A 20,971-nucleotide genomic window follows, 5' to 3' on the forward strand; every position below is an offset into this window, starting at 1 on the left:
GTAAGTTATGGTGCTCAAAGATTAGTTGGGTGAAGGAGGTAGAATTTCTGTTCATAGATTTCTTTTTATCTTTCAACAAAAACATTTGCAAAAAGATCCTAGTGAAATCACACTGCTATCTGAAAACTTCTCACACATCCTATTTAGATAACTAAGTTGGAACAAGAATGAGTTAGAGATGATGCTTTGTTCAGAAAGTTGAAAAAGCATTCATTGTCACTAACGCTACATTGAACAACTTAATATTATAACAGACTTTGAGTATTTGCACACTTGCTCTGTGAGGATGCTCTGCTTATCATTTCTATTTTTTAGTTTATGAATTTCTGCAAGTGATGGAATTTGTAGGGTTTTTTTCTTCACTGTGGAGAAAACAATAAAAAAATTTAAACAGGACAAGAAAACTCTTGAAATCTTCCAATGGATATAAAATATTGCTGCTGATTGAAATCCTGCCTGCACCAGGTGTAACCCTTCATAAATAGAAAAAAAATGTTTTATTTCAAACTGCTGCTTATAGGCTGTTGGAATTTGATATGTCAATTGTGAGAAATTCTCTATCTGTGACTAGGTCTTAATGTCTTACTGTAAGGTTTCCCAGTATGCTTGTGTTTCTCCAAACACTTTGGGACTGAAAGTTCTTCTTACTGAAGAGGATTGATGAGTCAGGTATATATGGAGACAGAAAACAACAGCAATTTTCCAGAAGTCTGGATGGTAGGAGTAATGGAATGATGAAAGCTTAAATGGATATCCAGATCTGCCTATTGTAGTTACAGGTACTCCAGCAGAGTCAAAGTTCAAAGCTTTACAACTTCCAAACTGTTTCTCAGAATATGCTGCTAGTATCAAGACAATCAAATATTTGCATTTGGAGGAGGAACTGAAGAACAAGTACTAGAGCAAAAATCTCTACTATCTATACACAGTGAAATCCTCAAACTATGATAACTCTCACATGTGTTACTGAACTTTTTTTTTATAAAATATTCACTTATGACACCTTTAAAGGGATGTCCTGTAAATACAGGAAAATGAAGAGGATACATATACATCTGGTTTTGAAGATTTAACTCTTGAATTATTAAAGTTTTTGTGCACAAAAGTATGTTCTGAGCAGATGTTTAACACAGCAGGAAACATTATAGATCAGAGATCTAGATAACAACTAGAAAATACTTAGCATCTGGCACCTTCTTGAAAGTGAACCTGCCAATAATTAATTACATATATGAGCTACTCTATCCCTGTCTAATGAATTGGATGCTTACTAAGATATATTAGACTGTGTAACAGAGGTTAACTGCTTATGCCCTCTCCTTTGGCTTTGGCTTGGTGGTCCCAGTGTAACTTAAGGGTAGAAATGGTTGTTGGCACTCTGATTTTATGTCCTATCATTKTTACATTAGTTAGTAATCAAGACATCTTTACAATCCAAAATGTAGTAAGTCCTCATTTTCTGTTTCCTACCAACAGAGGGGGAAAAAAAGACTGACAATGTAAAATTAATTTTAAAGTTTAAAATCAACTACATATATTCAGCAGAATGTGTTACGATGCAGCAATAAATATATATATACATATGCAGTCTCAGGAAAACAGATGCTGGTAGCTAAATAAAGGAGTAAGAGTTGTTAAAAAGAAGCTTTGAAAGCTATCTTGAGAATAAAGAAGCTACTAAATGYTTGAAATCATTAAATTAGTGTTAAAAGTACTCCTATAAACAAGTTATGTCACCTGGAAAGCAGCGATGCCTACAGTGTTCTTTAAAGTACATGAAGAAGTGCATATTGGCACTTTCTCACCCCCCCCCCCCCAAGCTAGTAGAATGTATTCCAATTGCAAGCAATTAAGGCCTAGAAAGGACTGATCTTTTGTCCTTAAAACTCTAGTAGAATGCCCTCTTTGACTTCATACCCTTTCCCCTTTGTCTTAGTACCATCAAGATCAGATCCCCCTCCTTCACCCTTTTTCTTCTTACCTGCAATTTTCATGCAAAAACATTTTGTTTAGCTTTCCTTCATTCTTGAAAAAATTATCAAGAGCTACTTAATGTTGCTTCAAGCAAATAATTTTAAAAAGATTCTTGAAAAATTTGTTTACATGTACAAGCACTACTGTAACATAGCCTGTAGGTGGACTCATCATATCAGACATACAGCAGTGCTGCATGRTAAGGCTGGACTAAGTTGTACAATTTTTTTTTTAGAGCAGCCACCTTTTTCCCCGTATTATTTTCTCCTTTACTGTCCAGGTCCAAAGAAAAACGAGGTGGTATGCCAAAAAGGTATTCAGTATCTACAGGATGTTCATGCTGTGACTGAAGCTCCCCACAGGCAGAGGTTCTCCGGTTCTTATTCCACTTAATTCATCATTCAGAGCTCGGTAGGGGACTCTGTGTGATTTTGGGCTTGAAACAGTTATGCTGGTATTTGCCCCACCCTTTGTCCTCAAAAGGCTTAAAATGGAATCAGGCTACTTATCCCAGCAATTCTCTAGAGAACTACCTAATTTTATCTGATAAACTATAGGGTGCAAATAACATCTCTGTTTCAGATTTTGCCCTGAAAGCTGTATTTCTCGAAAGATATAGTTTAATCCTTTTCCATGTAGCCTGATCTTTGCGTCCAGGTTCTTTACACAACTAATCTCATTAGRGTTGGTCACAGTTTCTCCTTCTGTTTTCCTTGACGCTGTGTCTACTTTTCTCCTACTCTTATGAGCCAAACGGAAACATTTAATTGGTTGCCAAGTTTAACAAAACTCGCTAAACTTGTCCTGATTCAAGACACCTCTGCAGTTCGTCCTTCTGTATATGGATGTGCTAGTTTCCATACCTTCAAGGCATAAACAAAGAACGTTCTGCAAAAACTCATAGATGAATTATCTTGAGAAGCTATTTCAACTGAGAGGTTTTATAAATAGGTATTTTTTTAAGTTTCACTTTTTATAGAAAAAAGGTGCTGTGATAGCATAAATGTTAATGAACCATCAAGCTTGATTTATCTAGATGTTAACAATCTCCCCACRGATCTGGTATTATCTTTGCAAAGACAGTATTATTTTCACAAGGACTGAAAGGCAGTTAAAAAGATGATATTCTTTACCTGTTCTGTCTAGCTTTATGCTAACATTTACTTTAAAAAAAACTGCTAAACTTATATATCTTATGTCTTTTTTTTGTATGATGTTATGTGGAACTTTATGATCAAATCTTTTTGTACTAATAGTTATATCTTGCAATGGGAAACCCTCACACTCACTGACAAAGAATTGTCAGACAATAGAGACAGTTGTGGTATGTCAGATTAAGATGGTAAAGCAATGTCAAAGCAGGTCTAGGGAGAGCCCATAACAATGTTACTGTCAAGGAAATAAAGGAGAAAGAAACACAAGAAATACAAGCTATTTCAGAATATCAGTAACTGCGGTATGGTTTTGTGTTTTGAGAGTCATTGTTTTACGATGATTACCATTTGTCAGTAGAGTTTCAGGATAAGAATGAGATGTGATGGCTGCCAACTAAGGTCAGCAAAATCCAATGTAGAAATGGAGTTTTGTTTTTCTCTGTTACCGAATTCTCAGATAACAGTCATYACCTAAACAAAATACTAGTTAACCAACAATTTGCTCAGATGATAGATACAAAAACTAGACCATGGAATCTCCTGGCTTAGCTTATACTACTCAGGAGATCAGATCTAGTTAAAATAATAATCCTCTTGGCCTTAGATATTTAGGAACTTGCATGAGTTCTTTATATTTTTGTTATACTTCCTATCTGCAGCTGTGCTGGTTCCCTCGCTGATCTCTCAGTATGGCCACAAGGTTGCCAAAGAGAAGCACAAGGCAAGAGGGAGAACAGGTAAAGAGTAAGTGGTTGTACTGCTGTGCAGCCTATCCTTTTCTCCCCTTCCTTTTTTGTCATTCACCATATACACACCATTTCAATTATGTCCAGACATGATGATAATATTCCCCCTGATAACTGAAGAGAGTATAACAAAAAGATTAAAAGGAAGTATTAGAAAGAAGGAAAGAAAAGGCAAACCCTAATTTTAAAAGAAAAGACAGGCAAAAATGACAGAATGGTTAAGCAGAGAAAATATGGCATCAAACAGGAGTAAGTTATGGGCTGAAACTAAGAAAAGAGTTGATAAATTTCAGGAGGAAAATAAAACCCTCACCTTAGGAGGAAAGAAAGAAACCTTAGAGCAATACATTTGAATTACATTCCTTTATTATATTTTCAAGGAAAGCATGATATTTTTGAAACTGTAATTTTGTATCATATATGTTATCCACCTAGTCCAGGATGTCACTTTTGACAGTTAAAGAAGGCTCAAGATGAGAAGAAAGCATCRTAAGTCTAGCAAAGGTAGAAAGTGTAAACAAATGCTAGCGTTAGTGTACAGAAATAATGATTTTTGCTTGTATACTTTGAAATTAACTCACTGTTGAAATAGTTCTTCTGAATATTCTTCTTTTCTGTAGCACAGACTTGAGGGGAGAAGAAGGAAGGAAAAAAAGAGAAAGGAGGGATAGACATTTCTACATTTAAATAAGAAAATTGTGAGACATTAATAGAAGATAAAATTTCAGAATAGCTGCTTTTCTCTAGATAGTTCAATATATAGCAATTTCTTTGGTATCTGTTGTTTTTATTTAGTAATTTTTGTTCACATTTGGTCACAAAATGGCAACTTGATCAGGAAAGGAATGACATCTTGAGAGACTGCCGTATGACAGAACTCAAAAAATCTTTTAACTTTTTTCCATTTTAAATTAATTTTTAAATGGCTGTTTCCATTCATTTTTTCTCACTTCATTGCTTGAAATGGAATATCCAGGGTAGCAGTTGTGGTAGAATTATAACCACAAGCTTGAGTGCACTGAAGAGTGATGCCATAAGAATGGAGGGGGAAATCAGGAGACCTTCAAGATCTTATTTTCATTTGCATGGTGGACTGAAGAGTGTTTGAAAGCAATTTGAAATGTCCTTCACTCAGATTCATTTCAGAAAAGTACAAATTTTCCAGAAGTTCAGACTGAATGGAGTTTATTTTTTAGTTTCTTCCAAGCTTCCACCCCCCAAAAAGGTTTACAAGCTACTCAAGTCTCCCTGAAACTTAAGCAGACTTGAACAGAAAAGGAATAGTTCAAATTTATAGACACTTCCTAGGTTTTACATATTTTAATGTGATCAGTTGCAGTGAAGTGTGATCACTGATTTTGTTGTTTTGACCTGTTGTCTACAAGAGAACTTTAGAGGAAATGGAAACACATTTGTTTTCTAAATTAAATTCTAATATATGCTAAGTTGCTGAGTACCATCTTGTTCCAAAAAATGTCTGCTGCACTTAAGAGGGAACTGATATCTTACAGTTAGCTTTTATGATTTATTCTTTCATATGAAAAGAATAATTTTGTGTCGTTAATGTTAATTAGAGCCAGTTCTCAGTTCATACATGATAGATTTTTATCAGTTTGAGATCTAGTCTGGTATATCAATTGGATAAGTCTATTACTTCACAATATCACAATAGATATTTGAAAAGCATCCAAAGAGATACTATTTTTAAGAGAAGGGCAGAGAAAAACAGTTGCAGATATTGAGTAAATCAGAAAAGACTGCTGCCTGCATGAAAAATAACCAAGGGTGCTAAATGATAAACAGAATCAGTTTTGAAAATCTTAATGAAAGAATAAATGGAACAATGGTGGTGGATTTTGTTCTGTAGATTAAGCACTCTCTTTCTTATTTGATGAATGAGAATTTGTGCATCCCGTTAACACTAATGGAAAATTGACAAAAATTCCATATGCCGTTTTAAGGCTTGACTCCTCAGGGTAGTGTGGTGCCAACATCAGTTTTGTCAGTATTGTAGCTCATGGGATCACAATACGAAAGTCTGTAGTTTTAAAAAGTAGATTGTGTACATTGTAATAAATGCYGCTTCTATGGAAAACTTGCAAGAGTTTTTGCCATTCTGTAATTATTTCTGGACATTTTATAGTCCTCACGTATATTTCTTTTAGTAACTAGAATGGTGAAAATGTATAGGTTGTCTCACTTTGAGAAAATAATTTATGAAATTTTTACACAGTATTATGATACCTTTTATATGATCCTAATATTAGGATCTTTTTTATTTTACAGCTTCAACTAAAATGAGCCAACAGTTTGTKCTGTGTTTGAAAAGATTAAAATCTGTTATTTGTATTAACCTCTCAGTGTTCATTTGCAGTATTCATCTTAAGATGCAAATTCCAAGATTTCTGAAAATGTTTTAACGGTAATTGATAATCTGAATGAACATCTTTTCTAGATATGGGGTAGCCAATACAAACAATATTACGTGTGTTTTGCAGTGTCTCACACCAAAACAAAAAAATCGTSAACAGTAGAGCAGTCTTGGCCAACAGTAAAAGCACTGAATCAAATTCACATTCGTGTAGATGAAAGTTTTTCTATCGCTCTCTTGCTCTGAAAAGGAGATCTGCCATATAAAGGATGAGCTGAAGTACTCATACAGCCATCTTTCGTGGTCCCTAAAATTAGTTGTGTCATTTAACAATCCAGGCTCTTACAGAGAATTTTTAAATCCATAACCCTGACTTTTGTTCTAATAAGTATATGCTCTTTGGAACAGCATCTCCTCTCCTCTAGTGTAAGTAAAGTTGTAAGTATTTTGCATCTTGGCTGTGATTGCCATCTGCAGACTTTGAGCAGTTTTTGAATATTTGCCAACCTTTGCTTTTAATAAATTAAGACCATTAATGTAATATAAATGTCTACAAAATATGTGATATTAGTTTGATTCTAAAACCAATCTTGCAATCGCGCAAGTGTAATCTTGCAATATGTTATACATGTGTGCTTAATACGCATCTTTCTTTTGGATAAATAATACCATCTTCCTTCCTTCCCGATTCTTGATATCTCCTTCCTKGAGAAGAATAGTCTATCAAATTTAGGATTTCAGCAGTATGCAGTCCTTTGTGTTGTATGTCATTTGAAAATGAAAAAAAAAATAGTGTCCATTCCTTATTACTATCTGCTGAATTAGGTGTTTCCTTCTGGAAAASTTCATGTTTCTCTCAGTTTAATGCAGTTTTGATACATCTTTATTTTTCTACGAAAAGATCATCACCTCTGTTTTCTAATAATCACGTTACTTGGGATAAGAACATCTATCATTTCAGTTAATAATTTTTGTTTGTAGAATTTACTTCCAAACTTTTCACCTATTTTTATATTTTCCCTCCACAGTATATCTCTTTTTAGATCTGTAGTGATCTCATCAGCAACTATAGTTGATTAAAACCATAAATTTGAATCCAGGTTTGGATTYTTACTTGCCATAAGGTTTTGATGGCAGAAGAAAGACATTTTGCAAGAAGTTAAAAACTTGAAGAAAAAAATACCACTTGAAAAAACAAAATTCACAATCATTTTTGTAAACCTAATGCTGTCAAACCCATAACATGCTTTTGTTTTGTCACCAGAATGAACTGTTATTGAAACRTTCTCGTACCATTCCTAATACATGCTGAATAGATATAATGGAAAGCTTGATATACACATAGTGAGTGGTAATTACCTGTGGAAAATTCCTATTCTGTCTCTTGGCACATGAGACAGAAAGGATTATGGAAAGATACTTTGGTACTAGTTACCAATAATTACAACGAACAATTTAAAACAGTGCAGGTTTGCTTAAAGAACATGGAAGACTATATTGGTAGGAAACAGAAAATAGCCCACTTTATAAAAGTAAAAAMGTATGTGAGGAAAAAGAGAATGTTAGCATTTTCTGATTCTTTTTCGTTAGTTTTAGGACCTTATGGTAGTTTCTAAATAAAGTTCATGCACTATTCATATATTAATAAAATAATGCATATCRCAGCATGTCTTTATTTTATTATAACCTTTTCTTTTTTCAGAACTCGTGACTCCTGTTTTATGACATGTCACAGGGGAGTAGTAAAGGCCAAGTTTTCTTTGTGAAACAGATTAAATTGAGTAAACTTTCTCAAGCTTTTTGTTTAGCCATACCTGAGACTTCCAGTTAAGCAGAAGCTATAACTAAGTGAAAGATTTTTGCAGGCAGTAAAATGTAGTTAATTGCATCTTTTTTATAAGTTCAACAGAAGGTGTAAAACATTTAACATTTGCTTTTTCTAATATTGCAATTGATTCCAGTTCCAATAAGGGTTTAAGTTAACACAAAGTAAAATCACTGAAAAAAATGCAAGCAAACCTTGATAAAGACCAGATGAAATTGTAGTGGTATTCAGTTAGACTCATACACACATTGTATTAATAATAATAAAAAGAAGTTCAAAACCATGATCTTATTTCATAAGGATTTTTTAAAAATTGATTTTATCAGCCTATGTTGTATTTCTTCAAAATAGAAATTCRTATTGATTGACTAGTTCAGCATGGCAACTTTGAGGTTTTGAACCCGTGATTTCATTAATGCCACAGACATGACTAAAGTAGTAAATCTGAAATTAATCTTTTTTTAGACATTAATAAGTCATAGTGAAAAGAAATAATTAGCATATCTTTGAGGCAACAGAAGAACACTGCAAAAGAAGTCATGTAAAACAGAGCATTTAAAGATAATTGCCAGGCATACATCATTTATTCCAGATTAGCTAAGGTCACGCACTTGATGCTCCCATTTTTGCATCCATATATGTGGTCATTGTTGCCATCAAATTGCTGCATTTTGATGGCTATATTTAATGGACTGAGAATAGACCATGAAGAAAAGTACTAAGACCAGCAAATATAAAGAGCACGTACTCTATTCAGTTAAACAGTGACCTTTTTAACCTTGCTGTATGCAGGAAATATCCACTTGTATTTTAGTAATTACATTAGCTTCCTTAATGGCATTTGATACAGATGGTATAGGAAGAACTTATCTGCAGCTGAAGAATGCAGGCAACAATTTTAGTTTGACTTGCAAATAYTTTTATCACTTGAATTAAGTTGAGGAAAAGAGAAAAAGTAGATTTGTGTGCTAGCCTCAGTTAGAGAAGCCATTATTTTTCAAAGCTTGTTATCATTGTTCTTTCATATTAGATTAGAATTAATAAAATTTTGCACACTAAAAATCTTCACAAAATGCTATGAAAATATAAAGAGGAAGAATATGTGCAGTTACCAGTGCAGTTGGCTTAAGAAAGCTTAAGAAAATGATTTTATTTTGATTTGTGCTACAAATTCTAATTTTGTGCAAATACCTCAAGCAATTTGTGCCTTCTCTGTTGTCTGTAAAATGAGAAGAAAATATTTTCTTCCCTTTCTGTTTTCCTGCTAGAATACAAAGAGTCTAAAGAAGGAAATTATTTTACTGTCTATGCCAAGCCTAAAGCAGTGGGGCTCTTAACACAGGTTGGACTTCTTAAAATAGAGGATCATGCAAATTTAAAAGCAAAAGATTATTAAAATGGTCTTTTGCCAGACCTATGTATAATTCCAACCAGACAGGTATGATGATTCTTCCTTAACTTATCTCTACAGCTTTTGAGTGTGTGGGATCTTCATAAGCCAGAGATTGCATCCTGGCAGTTTTTCCTAATAGACATAAATGGATCTGTCCTCCATGAGTTTTGGTCAGTTTTTGCCTATGTATACTGCACTATATCTTGTGATAGTAAGTGCTGAAGATTAGTTGTGTATCGGAAAAAAATCTTTCTTCTCTTTATTTTAAATCTTTGCATGCTTAATCACGAATAGGGGAGATAGGAAGAAGGACAGGAAACATAAAACCAGAACTCTTGGCAGCTGGGAAGAAGGAAATGGAGCATAGGATGGAGGACACACATGAGTCCCTTGTATGATTTGAGTGGATGGTGTCCCTGAAGTGCAAGTGGGAGGCTGATAAGCAGGAAGCTTGTGATGTGAAATGATAGCGCTGTTATGAATGTTTCCTTTCGCTTCAAGTAAAACAGAATGCAGAAATGTATAATACAAATACTTAAAGAAAACAAATGTGGTGAATAGAGCACACTATACACAATGGTATTTCTGTTTCCTTCTGCCTACCCATCAAATAATTTGTGTTTCCTCATTTTGTGTTATGACTGCTTCTATCTTTGCTTATTTGTAACTACAGACCTACACTATTTCTGCTTTAGGCTGAGCTCTCTGCAAAGGGTAAGAATTCCTTGCATCCATCTTTATCTCCATGAGCTACTTTTATGAGGCCTTCCTAGCTCCCTCACTATTTTTACATGTGAAAACTGCTATATACGGGTGTTGTTTATTTGTTTCTTTTTGACCTGAAGACCAGCCTCTTACAATGTCAAATTTCAAAAGCAATTGGTGATGAGAGGTGTTAATGGCTACCATCAATGGGTTATTTGATCAGCAGGCAATTAAAAAGCTGGTTGCAATGAATGGGTGTGCTGGTGTGCTAACCAGATGTCCGTTCTGAATCCTCCTCTTTCTTTTCTGAATTTCACCAAAATCGGTTCGATTCTCCCGTTTTGTGATAGAATGTTCCATTCAAGCTTACAGAGATTAGATGGGATATAGGGAAAGTGATCAAGTGATGTAGAGACAAACAGAGAAAAACCATCAATTTTAGGTCAAAGGATTGTTCTACTCAAGTTGTAATATAATTAGGCTTTTTAAAAGTTTAGTGTAGTATATAGACCATCTTATTATCAGAAACAGAAAATTTCGCACTAAGATAGTTATAAGTTCTTTCAAACAGAGAATATGGTTTTATTATGTGTACAGCACTTTGCCGATAAGACCAGATCACCACTGTTACCTACATGATAACAGTGAGTACTTATCCTATTTTTGTGCCATTTTAGACGTGTCCGTTCTGTTCCATGCTCCAAACTTTGTCCACGTTGTCTGAAACTATGCATGCGCAGCTACTACTACCAAGTGTCTTTGAATGTTAAGAACTTTTAATTCAATGACTAAAGCCAGGAAATATACATTATGTGCATTTCTTTAAAGTGTATGTTTTGCATCCAATTTTCTGTTCTTTTCGGAAACATGTTAAAGATGCAGAGAAATTGCTGCTGATGCATCAGCCTTTTTATGTAGTTTAGTTGGTTTGTCTTTATTTTTCGTAACTGTGTGCGATGCTTATGCTGGAGACATTTATTCTTTTGATATATAATTAGAAGTTAAATATATTTGCATATTTAGAAGACTGTAGCATGGGAATGTGTTTATAATAGCTTTCTTTTGCCTAAATAATGTTTTAAAGACCTACAATCTCATTTTGGAAAAGGAATGTGACAGAAAAGGTGTTTTGTTTTGTTTGCTTCTGGTTTTACAGAATGTAAGGTGGATTCATAAAAGCACAGAGAACATTCTATGATAAAATATTTCATATATTCATGCTACCTGCATTGACTTAACTGTAGAGTTTGGTCTTCTGCTGAGGTTTTCTTTGTCAGCTTTCAAGCAGTTGAGGTAGCCTGCAGGTTGATAAATATCCCATTAATCTTTCTGAACCTCTGGCACTTGAGCATGAGAATAGCTGATCAATTACAGCAATTGTCTCCCTAAATGAGCTTTTCACATCTGCCTCTTATTTCATTAGTTAACTGTCTGCTCATATATCTGATAGAATGGAATCCGAGTGGCTTCTTACAGCTTGTTCTGTGTTACTGTACAATAAGGATGGGGTTGTTAGCAAAATGGGCACAAAAGGGTATTTATCCACTAGCCGCAATAAATATACATGCTATTGTGTAGGACTGCTTTCGTCTTTAATCACTGTTTGTTGCAATCTACTTAAAGCACATCAGTTTGCTTTTCAGCTTCCTGCTTCGTCCTTAGTTGTAAGCTTTATAGTTTTGTATTTGTCATTTTTATAACACAATCAAAGTGTTTCCATGCCCTAAACCATCATATCAATGTGTTGCCTACCTGATTTTGGAAAACAGAATCTACCATATTTAAAGCTAATGTTAGAAATGTAATTTCCTCCTTGTCTCCTTAGAATGCATCTTTTATATGCATAGATATGGTATCCTTCTCTCAGAAAGTAAATTTGCATTTCCAAAGCTGCAAACAGATATTAACAGTAGTGATAATGTTATTATGAGTATTCCAATTAAGTACAAAGTAGTAAGCAACAGTTATGTTGTTTTATTCAAGGTTTGTTTTAAGAAACATAAACTGCAGATTATGAATTACAAAGTTTAATAATAAAGATTTCACATGATTCTTCTTTCATTAATGCTCAAACTTTCAGTTACAAGAAAATCAATTACCAGAAGAAAATGTAAATAATCTCTAAACAGAGGCCTCATTCACTAGTTGTTAATATCAGATTAGGTTATTCTAAAGAATTTACAACRTTTTCAAAGATTGTTCTTTTTATTTGGCATTTATGGAATTGCTTTGGACAACTTTGGGGGGGGAAGGGCTGGTGCTGCTGAAAGGTGAACAGAGCTAACTGCCTAAAAGACTTACTTAAAAAACATTCTGGCCTGCCTCTGATACAGATTATTCCAGGTGATTCTTTGATGCTTCCTGAACATTTAGGTGTGTTTGAATCTCGAGTGCTCAGGGTATTTGTCCTTGAAACTTGTTTCAGTGAATTTGAGTGATGGGAAGTACATACAGAGATTCTATGGAATTTCTAAAACCATGGAGGTATAATAACTAAATATCAGCAATCTTTTAAATTCACTTTTGACTATTTATTGCAGGTCTGGTTTGTATGAAGTCGAGTACTTCAGTGGTTGAACTTGTTATGCTGCTTTGTTCACAGGTAAGACATTCTCTGGTKTTACTATTAGTTTCTTTGTATAGTGATAGGTTACTGTCAATCTAAGACTTGGGTATTGCTTGTGTCGTTCTTCTATTTCAGTATAGGAAAAAAYAAATTCATCTCTTTCAATATAAAGTGTATTTTTTCATGTGCTGTACAGTATCTCTATATCCTTAGGATGTACAAAGGATATTTGCAGTTGTTTTTCAAATGTATGAAAAATGTGCATTATTCACTTTTTCTGTGCATGAACTTTTTTTCAAGCCAGTTCTTATTTAGAATATATGAATAGGATGTTGTTTTCATAATTTGATGTTTAAAATGGTCTTTGAATTTGTAAGTTTTAAACACTTTACTTTGCGATGAATTTATTGCTTGTATTATACACAACACAGATTATTGCATATTTTATATAGGCGTATAGGACCATGATTTTAATAGCCCTCAAGAACTGGCAGATACAGAATATTTCTGTCTTTAAAATGTTGTAGTTATAATTTTTAGCATATTAGTGATTATTTTGTGAAGAATCTGAAACAGTTAAGATTTTATATTGATATCAAAATTAAAATCATCGAAACTAAAACACTTTATAATGTTTTGATTGTTTACATTTTAATTTTAATTTCATTTCTTTTTATACAAGTGTTATGAGCTAATTTCATATATTTATTGCCTTTTACCTTAAATTGACAATAATAACTTATCAACAGACATTTTAGAATTTTGCTCATTTTATATAAGGCAAATAATTGCCTAACAGTTACAGTCACAAGCTTTTACACTTCTCTAAAAACTTATTAATAGTATATCACTTTCCAGATTCCCCATAGATTTAAAATAGGAGTTAAACTCATACCAGGTTAGTATATAAAATGCCCAGGTTTACTTGTTACATTATTACCAAGAAAAAATACTTTGTCTTTTCTGTGACCATTCACTGTGAACATTGAAAATATGCACCAAAAATGTACTAAAACCCAGTGAGTTTCTAGGAGAAATTAAAATGAAGATCTACTTTTAAAAGATCTGCTGAAAATAATTATCATTTACAACTGAATCTGGGGCAGGGAATTCCAGCTTACCTGCTGTTTGCCAGTCCATAGGTTGCATTTCTTCAAGCTTGTGTCATAAGGAAATCATTAGATCTTGTTTTCCTTTTTTTTTTCCTTCTTTTTTTTCCCCTCTCTTTTGCCAAGATGAATATTGGTTAGGGAAAAGTAAAAGAAAAATACATCCTTGGCAGGAATCCTCAGTGGGGTTTGAACTTCAAACCTTCTCCTGCAGGGCATTTGAAAAATTTGTTACCTAATGGTTAAATCCTGAGTTCCAGGAAAATTCCAAAAGAAGGCTTTTAATCCTTACGTTCATGTCATGAAATTTTGGGGTTTTTTTTATAAGAGCTTTTGAAACCTTTACTTTAGGGAAGGAATAACTTACAATCCTTTCGTCCTTAGGCTTTGGTTTTACTGCAGTTCTCAGGAATAAAATGGAATGTAGCATTAGGGTCTAGTGTCTTTGATGGCCTCATCATCTAATCATAGGTTTAACATTACTCATTTGCTGGCTCCAGGAATTCCTGCCATTAAGGGCCCTAGAGATGAAACTTTGCCTCAAATATTGATTGAAAGGAAGAGAGAGAAATTTAAGCTCTTTCTGCAATGCTTTTTTCTTTAGGCATCCCTGTAAAGCTATGTAACAAATGTAGCTAAATCAATTTGTATTTTTATGACCTGTATGCAGTTTATTTATTGCTTCAAAATAGTCAACAATTTTAAAAATAAGCTTCATTTTATAGCTAAAATAATGTAAAGAGCCTAATCATTTTGAAATTTTGAACGTTTATTCAGATTCTCTAATGTTTGTGCTGGAGAGCTCTTTTCCATCTACTCAATTACTTTGAAAAACTGCAATTTAAAATTTTTATAGCCCATCTGATATTTTACATTTGTTTCCTTATCTTCTAAATATAGAAAAAATTGTACCCTGCTGTGTGTTTATTACCAACTACTTAAGAAGATAATGCTATAACATTGTTCGTGGAATGATACTATACGAAATGGTCAATAGGGGGCTGTAGTGATGCAAATTGCCTTCTCCTCCCCTCATCTTTACCAATTGCAAACAAGTTGCTTTTGTAAATTATGTCTGCACAGGATATTATATTTCATCCTATAGGTGCACCAAGCAATCAGGTCTGCAGTCCCACTCATCAGCATGAAAAATTTAGATAAATTGTCTATTTCAATTTTTTGGATTGCCAGAAAAAGCCCCACTAGGTAAATACTACAAAAAAAACTAATAGGGCATGATTTATAATATAGCTACAAGAAAAGGAAATGGCAGACAGACAAACAACATAATCCAGTATATAACTAACAGAACCAGGAATTAGGAGATTAAGACTTAGTGTCTCCAGGAAATGAGATTAATTCATTGCTATATAAAAATGGACAGGGCTTACCTGATCTTCTCCATAAGATGAGTTGAGTACTGCAGAATGGAAGGTCTATGTATACTGTGGTTTTTTAGTAAATCTAGTGTAACTAGGACTTTTYTCCCTGACATGGGTAAATCCTTCCTATTCAAATTGAATGCCATTCTACAGATTATGTGGGGAAGTTTGAAATGTCTGTCATTCAAAAGATAGATGACAGTATTAAAAACCTTTGAAAAGTACAATTTTGTGKGCACAGAACAGAGTAACTTTAGACATTGAAAAGGAAAGGGAAATGCAAAGTTTGTTTTCCTTTCATTTGCTACAGCAAATTAGATGCTTTTATGCTCTTTATGTTGGAAATTCCATGTTAACGACTACAGATTAGCAAGGATGTCAGATTTTTTTTCTTATCTGAGCTCCTGAATAAACTGAACATTGCCAGCGGCTCACGTCCAAGGTATGGTCTAAATTTACATGAAATATCACATTACAAATGTCTGAAGGTACATGTCATGGATAATTCAGTTCATATGTGCAGCCTTTTAGACTCTGAGGGATATGCAATCAAGTCTTTCCCCCCCAAAGGAATTTGGACTTTCTGTGAAAAATACATTTTAAGTTTTAAAGGAACTCCTGTAGGGATAGTGCATCATTTGTGGGCTTGAAGCAGGAAAATATTCTTTGTATTTTCAGACCATCTTTCATACCATAACTTGCTTCSCCTCAGCCTTTTTCTGTTTCTGCTAGTATCACCTACTTCATTAGACTAAAAATTAGATTTGAGGACTTTTTTATATTTCCTATATAAACTAAAAGCATACATTCTTGAACTTGAAATATGTTTTTTCTGTGAAATTTATAGTAAACATAGTGATTTTCACTTTCCATAAAACAGGCATTTTCATTTGGATTTAGTCTATTTTAACATAAAACGGATGAAGATGTGTTATGTTTGACAAGATCTGTGCTTGATTAGCTAGTCTTTGTTCCTTCAGCCTCATTGTGCGTGTCACAGCTGTGTTGCTGTTTTTTGTAGCAAATTTTTTAAATAAACCATACAATTAAAAATACATTAATTTTTGCAGGGTAGTTCCTTTACAAAAGCAAATTTAGTTTTCAGTAAACTTTTTCGTATTTTTCCCCCAAACACTACAATAATTTAAAATTACTTCCAGATCTTCTGCAAATTTTTCTCTTTGGAGATGCAGCTTCTGCAGAAACAGAATGATGTTATCTCAAAGAAGTCTTCTCATATGCCACTTGTATTTTTCTGTATCTTCTCTGTTAGCAGGGAGAATTTATTTTCTTAAACAGAAAATACTCTCTTAGTATTTAAAACATCTTACTACTTCATCCATTCAAATATGCAACTATTATAATGAACAAATGATTACTTTAGAAATACTGTATTACTTACAATTCTAGAATATGTACAGAATATCTGACAAATTTCAGAATTKAGTAGTTTTCAACACATCATTTATTCTATTAATTTTGCCTTCTGCCATGTTTGATGATGTTTGATCAGGATCATAATTTAGGAGTCTCCAAAGGAAATATCAAAACTAGAATGAAAATAAGCTGCTTCTGAATCAGTGTATTGAGGAAAAGTATTTTTTAGGGATGCAATCCATTGTAAATAGGCATTTACAAAAAAAATATTTTGGATGTGAGAAAAAGGAATATTGCATGTAACCAAAAACATGTTTTACTTAAGACAAGCAATTAAAATCCATTAGGAGATTTGCTAATCTTGATAACCCTCAAATGATCCTTCTTACATTTAAGCTATAGGTAGCATCTGTAAATATTTTAATTTTTATGAAAATATTTTTATGAAAAGTTATAGAACAGTAGGTATCTTAGAAAACAAACTATACTAAGACCATAGCCATAACTTTACATCATTGCCTAACTAATGCATAATTGATGAATAAAGTAGACATTAGCTAAAGCATTTCAAACTTTGGTTCACAGTGTTAGCTTCACAAATGAGTCATATTCATTAAAATTTTCTTTTCTTTTAACCTGGAAAGTTAAAAACTGCTTGGGTTGAATCCAGTCTCTCTCTCCGTATCAGAGGCAGCTATGCAGTGCATACTTACTCAAAAAGGATCTGTAGAAGATCTACCTACTCCCATGCAGTACAGTCCATAAAACACTCTCCAGCAGTTTGACATATGTAAAATTTAGTAGTTATATGCATCTACACTATTTGCCCTCCCAACTATAAAGTGCCAAAATGAGAGGAAGATGGGAAGTGAGTGCATTGCCAGTTGTCCTAAGTGAATATGGCAAGAAAAATTTTGAAACAGTATCAAGAAATTAATCCCACTCCAATGAAAATGAAAACCTGATGTAAGTGCCAGTCAGAGTTTGAAGGAAATTCTCACTGAGCAAATCTGGTGATCACTAGCTCTGAGAACATATACAAGACCCACCAACTAAGCATTGGAGAGATTTCAATTCTAAAAGCACTAGTATGTCTAAATGTGCATCCCACATCAAGGAATGGTGTATCACTTGGGCTTCAAAGGCTGGCAGCTGCCCAACACAGAAACCAAGCAAAAAAAGAAATCCCTTCCTGGTCTCTACTGCTGACCAGGAGGAGCTGTGAAACATGGCATTCATGTGGTAGGAACACAGTGCATGCTTTTTGTTACTAAAGAATTGTATTCAAGGGTCTCTAGAAAAGTTTGAGAAGTTTTCCAGCTCTGCTTTACAGTGCCTTCTTATCGAGCACCATCCTAACAGGTATCTTATCAGGTTCTATCTTAAGACAATTAAGCTTTCTTTCAGTCTTGTACACACACATGCATACATACCCTATAACTGTTTCAGTGATGATGTTTTTCCAGCATGACTTCACAGAGTCATCTCTGTACCAGTCCTGGCATTCAACTGACTCCTCATAAGCCTCTTTAACTCACAAGCACAACTGAAAACTATACAGACTTTTTTTTCCCCCCATATTTAGTGGGTTAAGCTAGTAGAGGACCAAGTCCAAAAGCCATCAAAGCTATTCAAAGGGAAGGGTTCAGGGTTGCAGGGAAAAGAGAGAAAATGCTGTTCACGTTTTCATGGCAGCAAACTGGAAATTCAGATCTTTGCCTCTAACGGAATCATATTTTTGACTTCAATTTCAATATTCAGTTTATACATATCTCTGATCAAATTGACACTGGCAGAGGCAGCATACCCTCTCTATGCTTAGCTGCATATTCCTCCTCACTCTCCACATGTAATGGTGGAAATAGTCACATCAGCTTACAGATCCAGGTGAAAAGTAATCTCATAAAAATAGTAATTTTCAACTGATTATACTTCTGGAGTAGCTGTGAAAGCAATAGTTCATAGCAATTGGCAGGTAGGATACCCAGAGTTGTAGAAGAGAAGGACTGCCGTGTGGCAATATCAGAATCTTCGATCAGATTAAACTCATCATGAAACCATGCCCCTCGGCTTTTGTCCTTTCTTTTTTATTTTTTTTTTATATATATAGCTGAACAAGTGTGTATACCAGCATACCCAAGATCTAATAAAATTACAAGAAGGAAGGATGTAGGAAACTTGCCCTTTTCTGGCTCCATCAGTGCCAACTAAAGAGATCACTGCCTTAGTTCCTTGTCATTCCTTTTCTTCTGGAAATTACTGCATTCCTTCCCACTCCCCCATTCAGTCATCAGGGTATCTCCTGGGACTTTCCCTAACATATTTCATCCAAAATTATCTAGGTTAATTTGAATATTTGAAATAAGATGTACCTGAGTGAGTGAGCTACTAGTTCATAGGGAGGTAGCAAACACTCATAGAGGATTGCRTTGTCAACTGACACAGCCACAGCCAGAAAAACACATATCTATTCACTCAAAGACTTCAGTCCTTTAAATATTTGAGCATATCATAGAATCAGTAAGGTTGGAAGGGACCTCTGCAGATCATCTAGTCCAACCTCCCTGCTCAGCAGGGCCACCTGGAGCACRGTAGACAAGGTTGCATCCAGGCGGGCCTCGAAGATCTCCAGAGAAGGAGACTCCACAGCCTCTCTGGGCAACCTGGTCCAGGGCTCTGTCTCACAGGGAAGAAATTCCCCCTCACGTTCCTCAGGCAGAACTTCCTGTGGTTCAGTTTCTGCCCATTGCCTCTTGTCCTGTCACATGGGACAACTGAAAAGAGTTTGTCCCCATCCTCTTGACACCCTCCCTTCACGTACTTGTCCACATTGATAAGATCCCCCCTCAGGCTTCTCTTCCGCAGGCTAAACAGGCCCAGCTCTCACAGCTGTTCCTCACAGGGCAGATGCTCCAGCCCTCTGATCATCTTTGTAGCCCTACGCTGGACTCTCTCCAGTAGCTCCATGTCTCTCTTGTAGTGGGGAGCCCAGAACTGGACACAGGACTCGAGATGAGGCCTCACCAGGGCTGAGTAGAGGGGCAGGATCACCTCCCTCGACCTGCTGGCAACACTCTTCATTTTGTCATATAATATAAATTAAATATAAATAATTTGATTCAATTTTAAGCATATGCTTAGGTGTTTGCAGTATTGATCCTAAGTATATAACAAATGCTCTCTGAAAAGAAACATGATAGTCATTAATTTCTTTAAGTAAATATCAAGAAAAAAAGAGTAATTTTGGCATTTGTTGGGGAAAATAAGTTAAAACCAAAAAAAAAAAAAAAAACCCACAGATTTTTGTACGTGGGACAAAGTTCTAGAATGGTATATGAAAACAATTTGTCACCTAGCGCCAAACTGTGGTTTATAATTTCATTTTTTTTTTCAGTATAATATTTGATGTTCAGCAAATCAAGTCTCTTTTTAGCTGTAACTGGCACTTTCTCTAATATTGTCAAATATTTTCTACTATTTATATTTGGACTATATAATGGTCCAGATATAGAGACAAACCATTTCTTTCATCCTTATCGCATAAACATCTGTTTTACTTTTGTTCTGGTGTTTATTTTGGGCTGCTCATAATCCACAACATGTCTTCTACATAAATATATTGATATACACACTAAGTGTAATTACCAAAACCAGAAGTGAATTCTAACTAATACAACAAAAATAGACTTTCTTTAGACCTATGTGGGAAGTAGAAAACTCTTTTTCCTTTGCATTTTCTTGTTCCAGGAGTTGAATGATTTGTTCTCAGGGTTTCTCACTTGCTTTCTAGAATTCTGGAAGTTTTCCAAAAGGTCATCATTTTGCATTGTCTTCTTAAATTAAAGGGGTGTCAGAGAGTTTCCTTGCATTAATTTCTCGTCCATGTGTGGAATGTCTTCTAGCCCAATCTCAGTCTTCATCTCTTTTCCATCTGCTTCTGATAATATAACTTTCAAATGAAAACCATCAGTGGTTTCTACTTGTTGGGCAATTTTATTTTCTTGATTATTCTRAGAGATGTCTTTCCATATCCATCTCTGCTCAGAAAGGTACGTTTATGTTTTGCCTTTAGTAATAAGCAGATTCTCTTCTCTCTCTAATATCTTATTTTTATACTTGGATCATCATGGAGCATCTGATGCTTTCACTGGCAAGTCCTTCTCAAAGACTATTTATGGTTATTACAGTTGGTGAGATGCTGGTCTGAACTTCCTCTAAATTAGTGCTAAAACAGGCCAAATCAGAACACTGTAAGAATTACCTTCCCATATCCTAATATATCAAGGTATCTTCGCTTGACTTATCTATTAAGTTGCCTACGATTTAGGAAGATCTTAGGTAGCCCAGAGGAAGACACTTAGAAAGCAAG

General features: G+C 34.5%; 1 protein-coding gene across 1 annotated transcript in view; it reads left to right on the plus strand.

Moving 5' to 3' along the window:
- NBEA (neurobeachin) overlaps positions 1-20,971 on the plus strand; it is a 519,273-nt gene that overhangs the window by 243,698 nt on the left and 254,604 nt on the right. Inside the window, exon 34 of the mRNA XM_085320669.1 lies at positions 12,709-12,770. Coding sequence (XP_085176795.1) covers positions 12,709-12,770 — 62 coding nt within the window. The remainder of the gene's footprint in view (positions 1-12,708; positions 12,771-20,971) is intronic.

The sequence above is a fragment of the Rhea americana genome, unplaced genomic scaffold (assembly GCF_003343005.1).
Source record: "Rhea americana isolate MKP2758 unplaced genomic scaffold, rheAme1 scaffold_65, whole genome shotgun sequence".
Classification (NCBI taxonomy): domain Eukaryota; kingdom Metazoa; phylum Chordata; class Aves; order Rheiformes; family Rheidae; genus Rhea; species Rhea americana.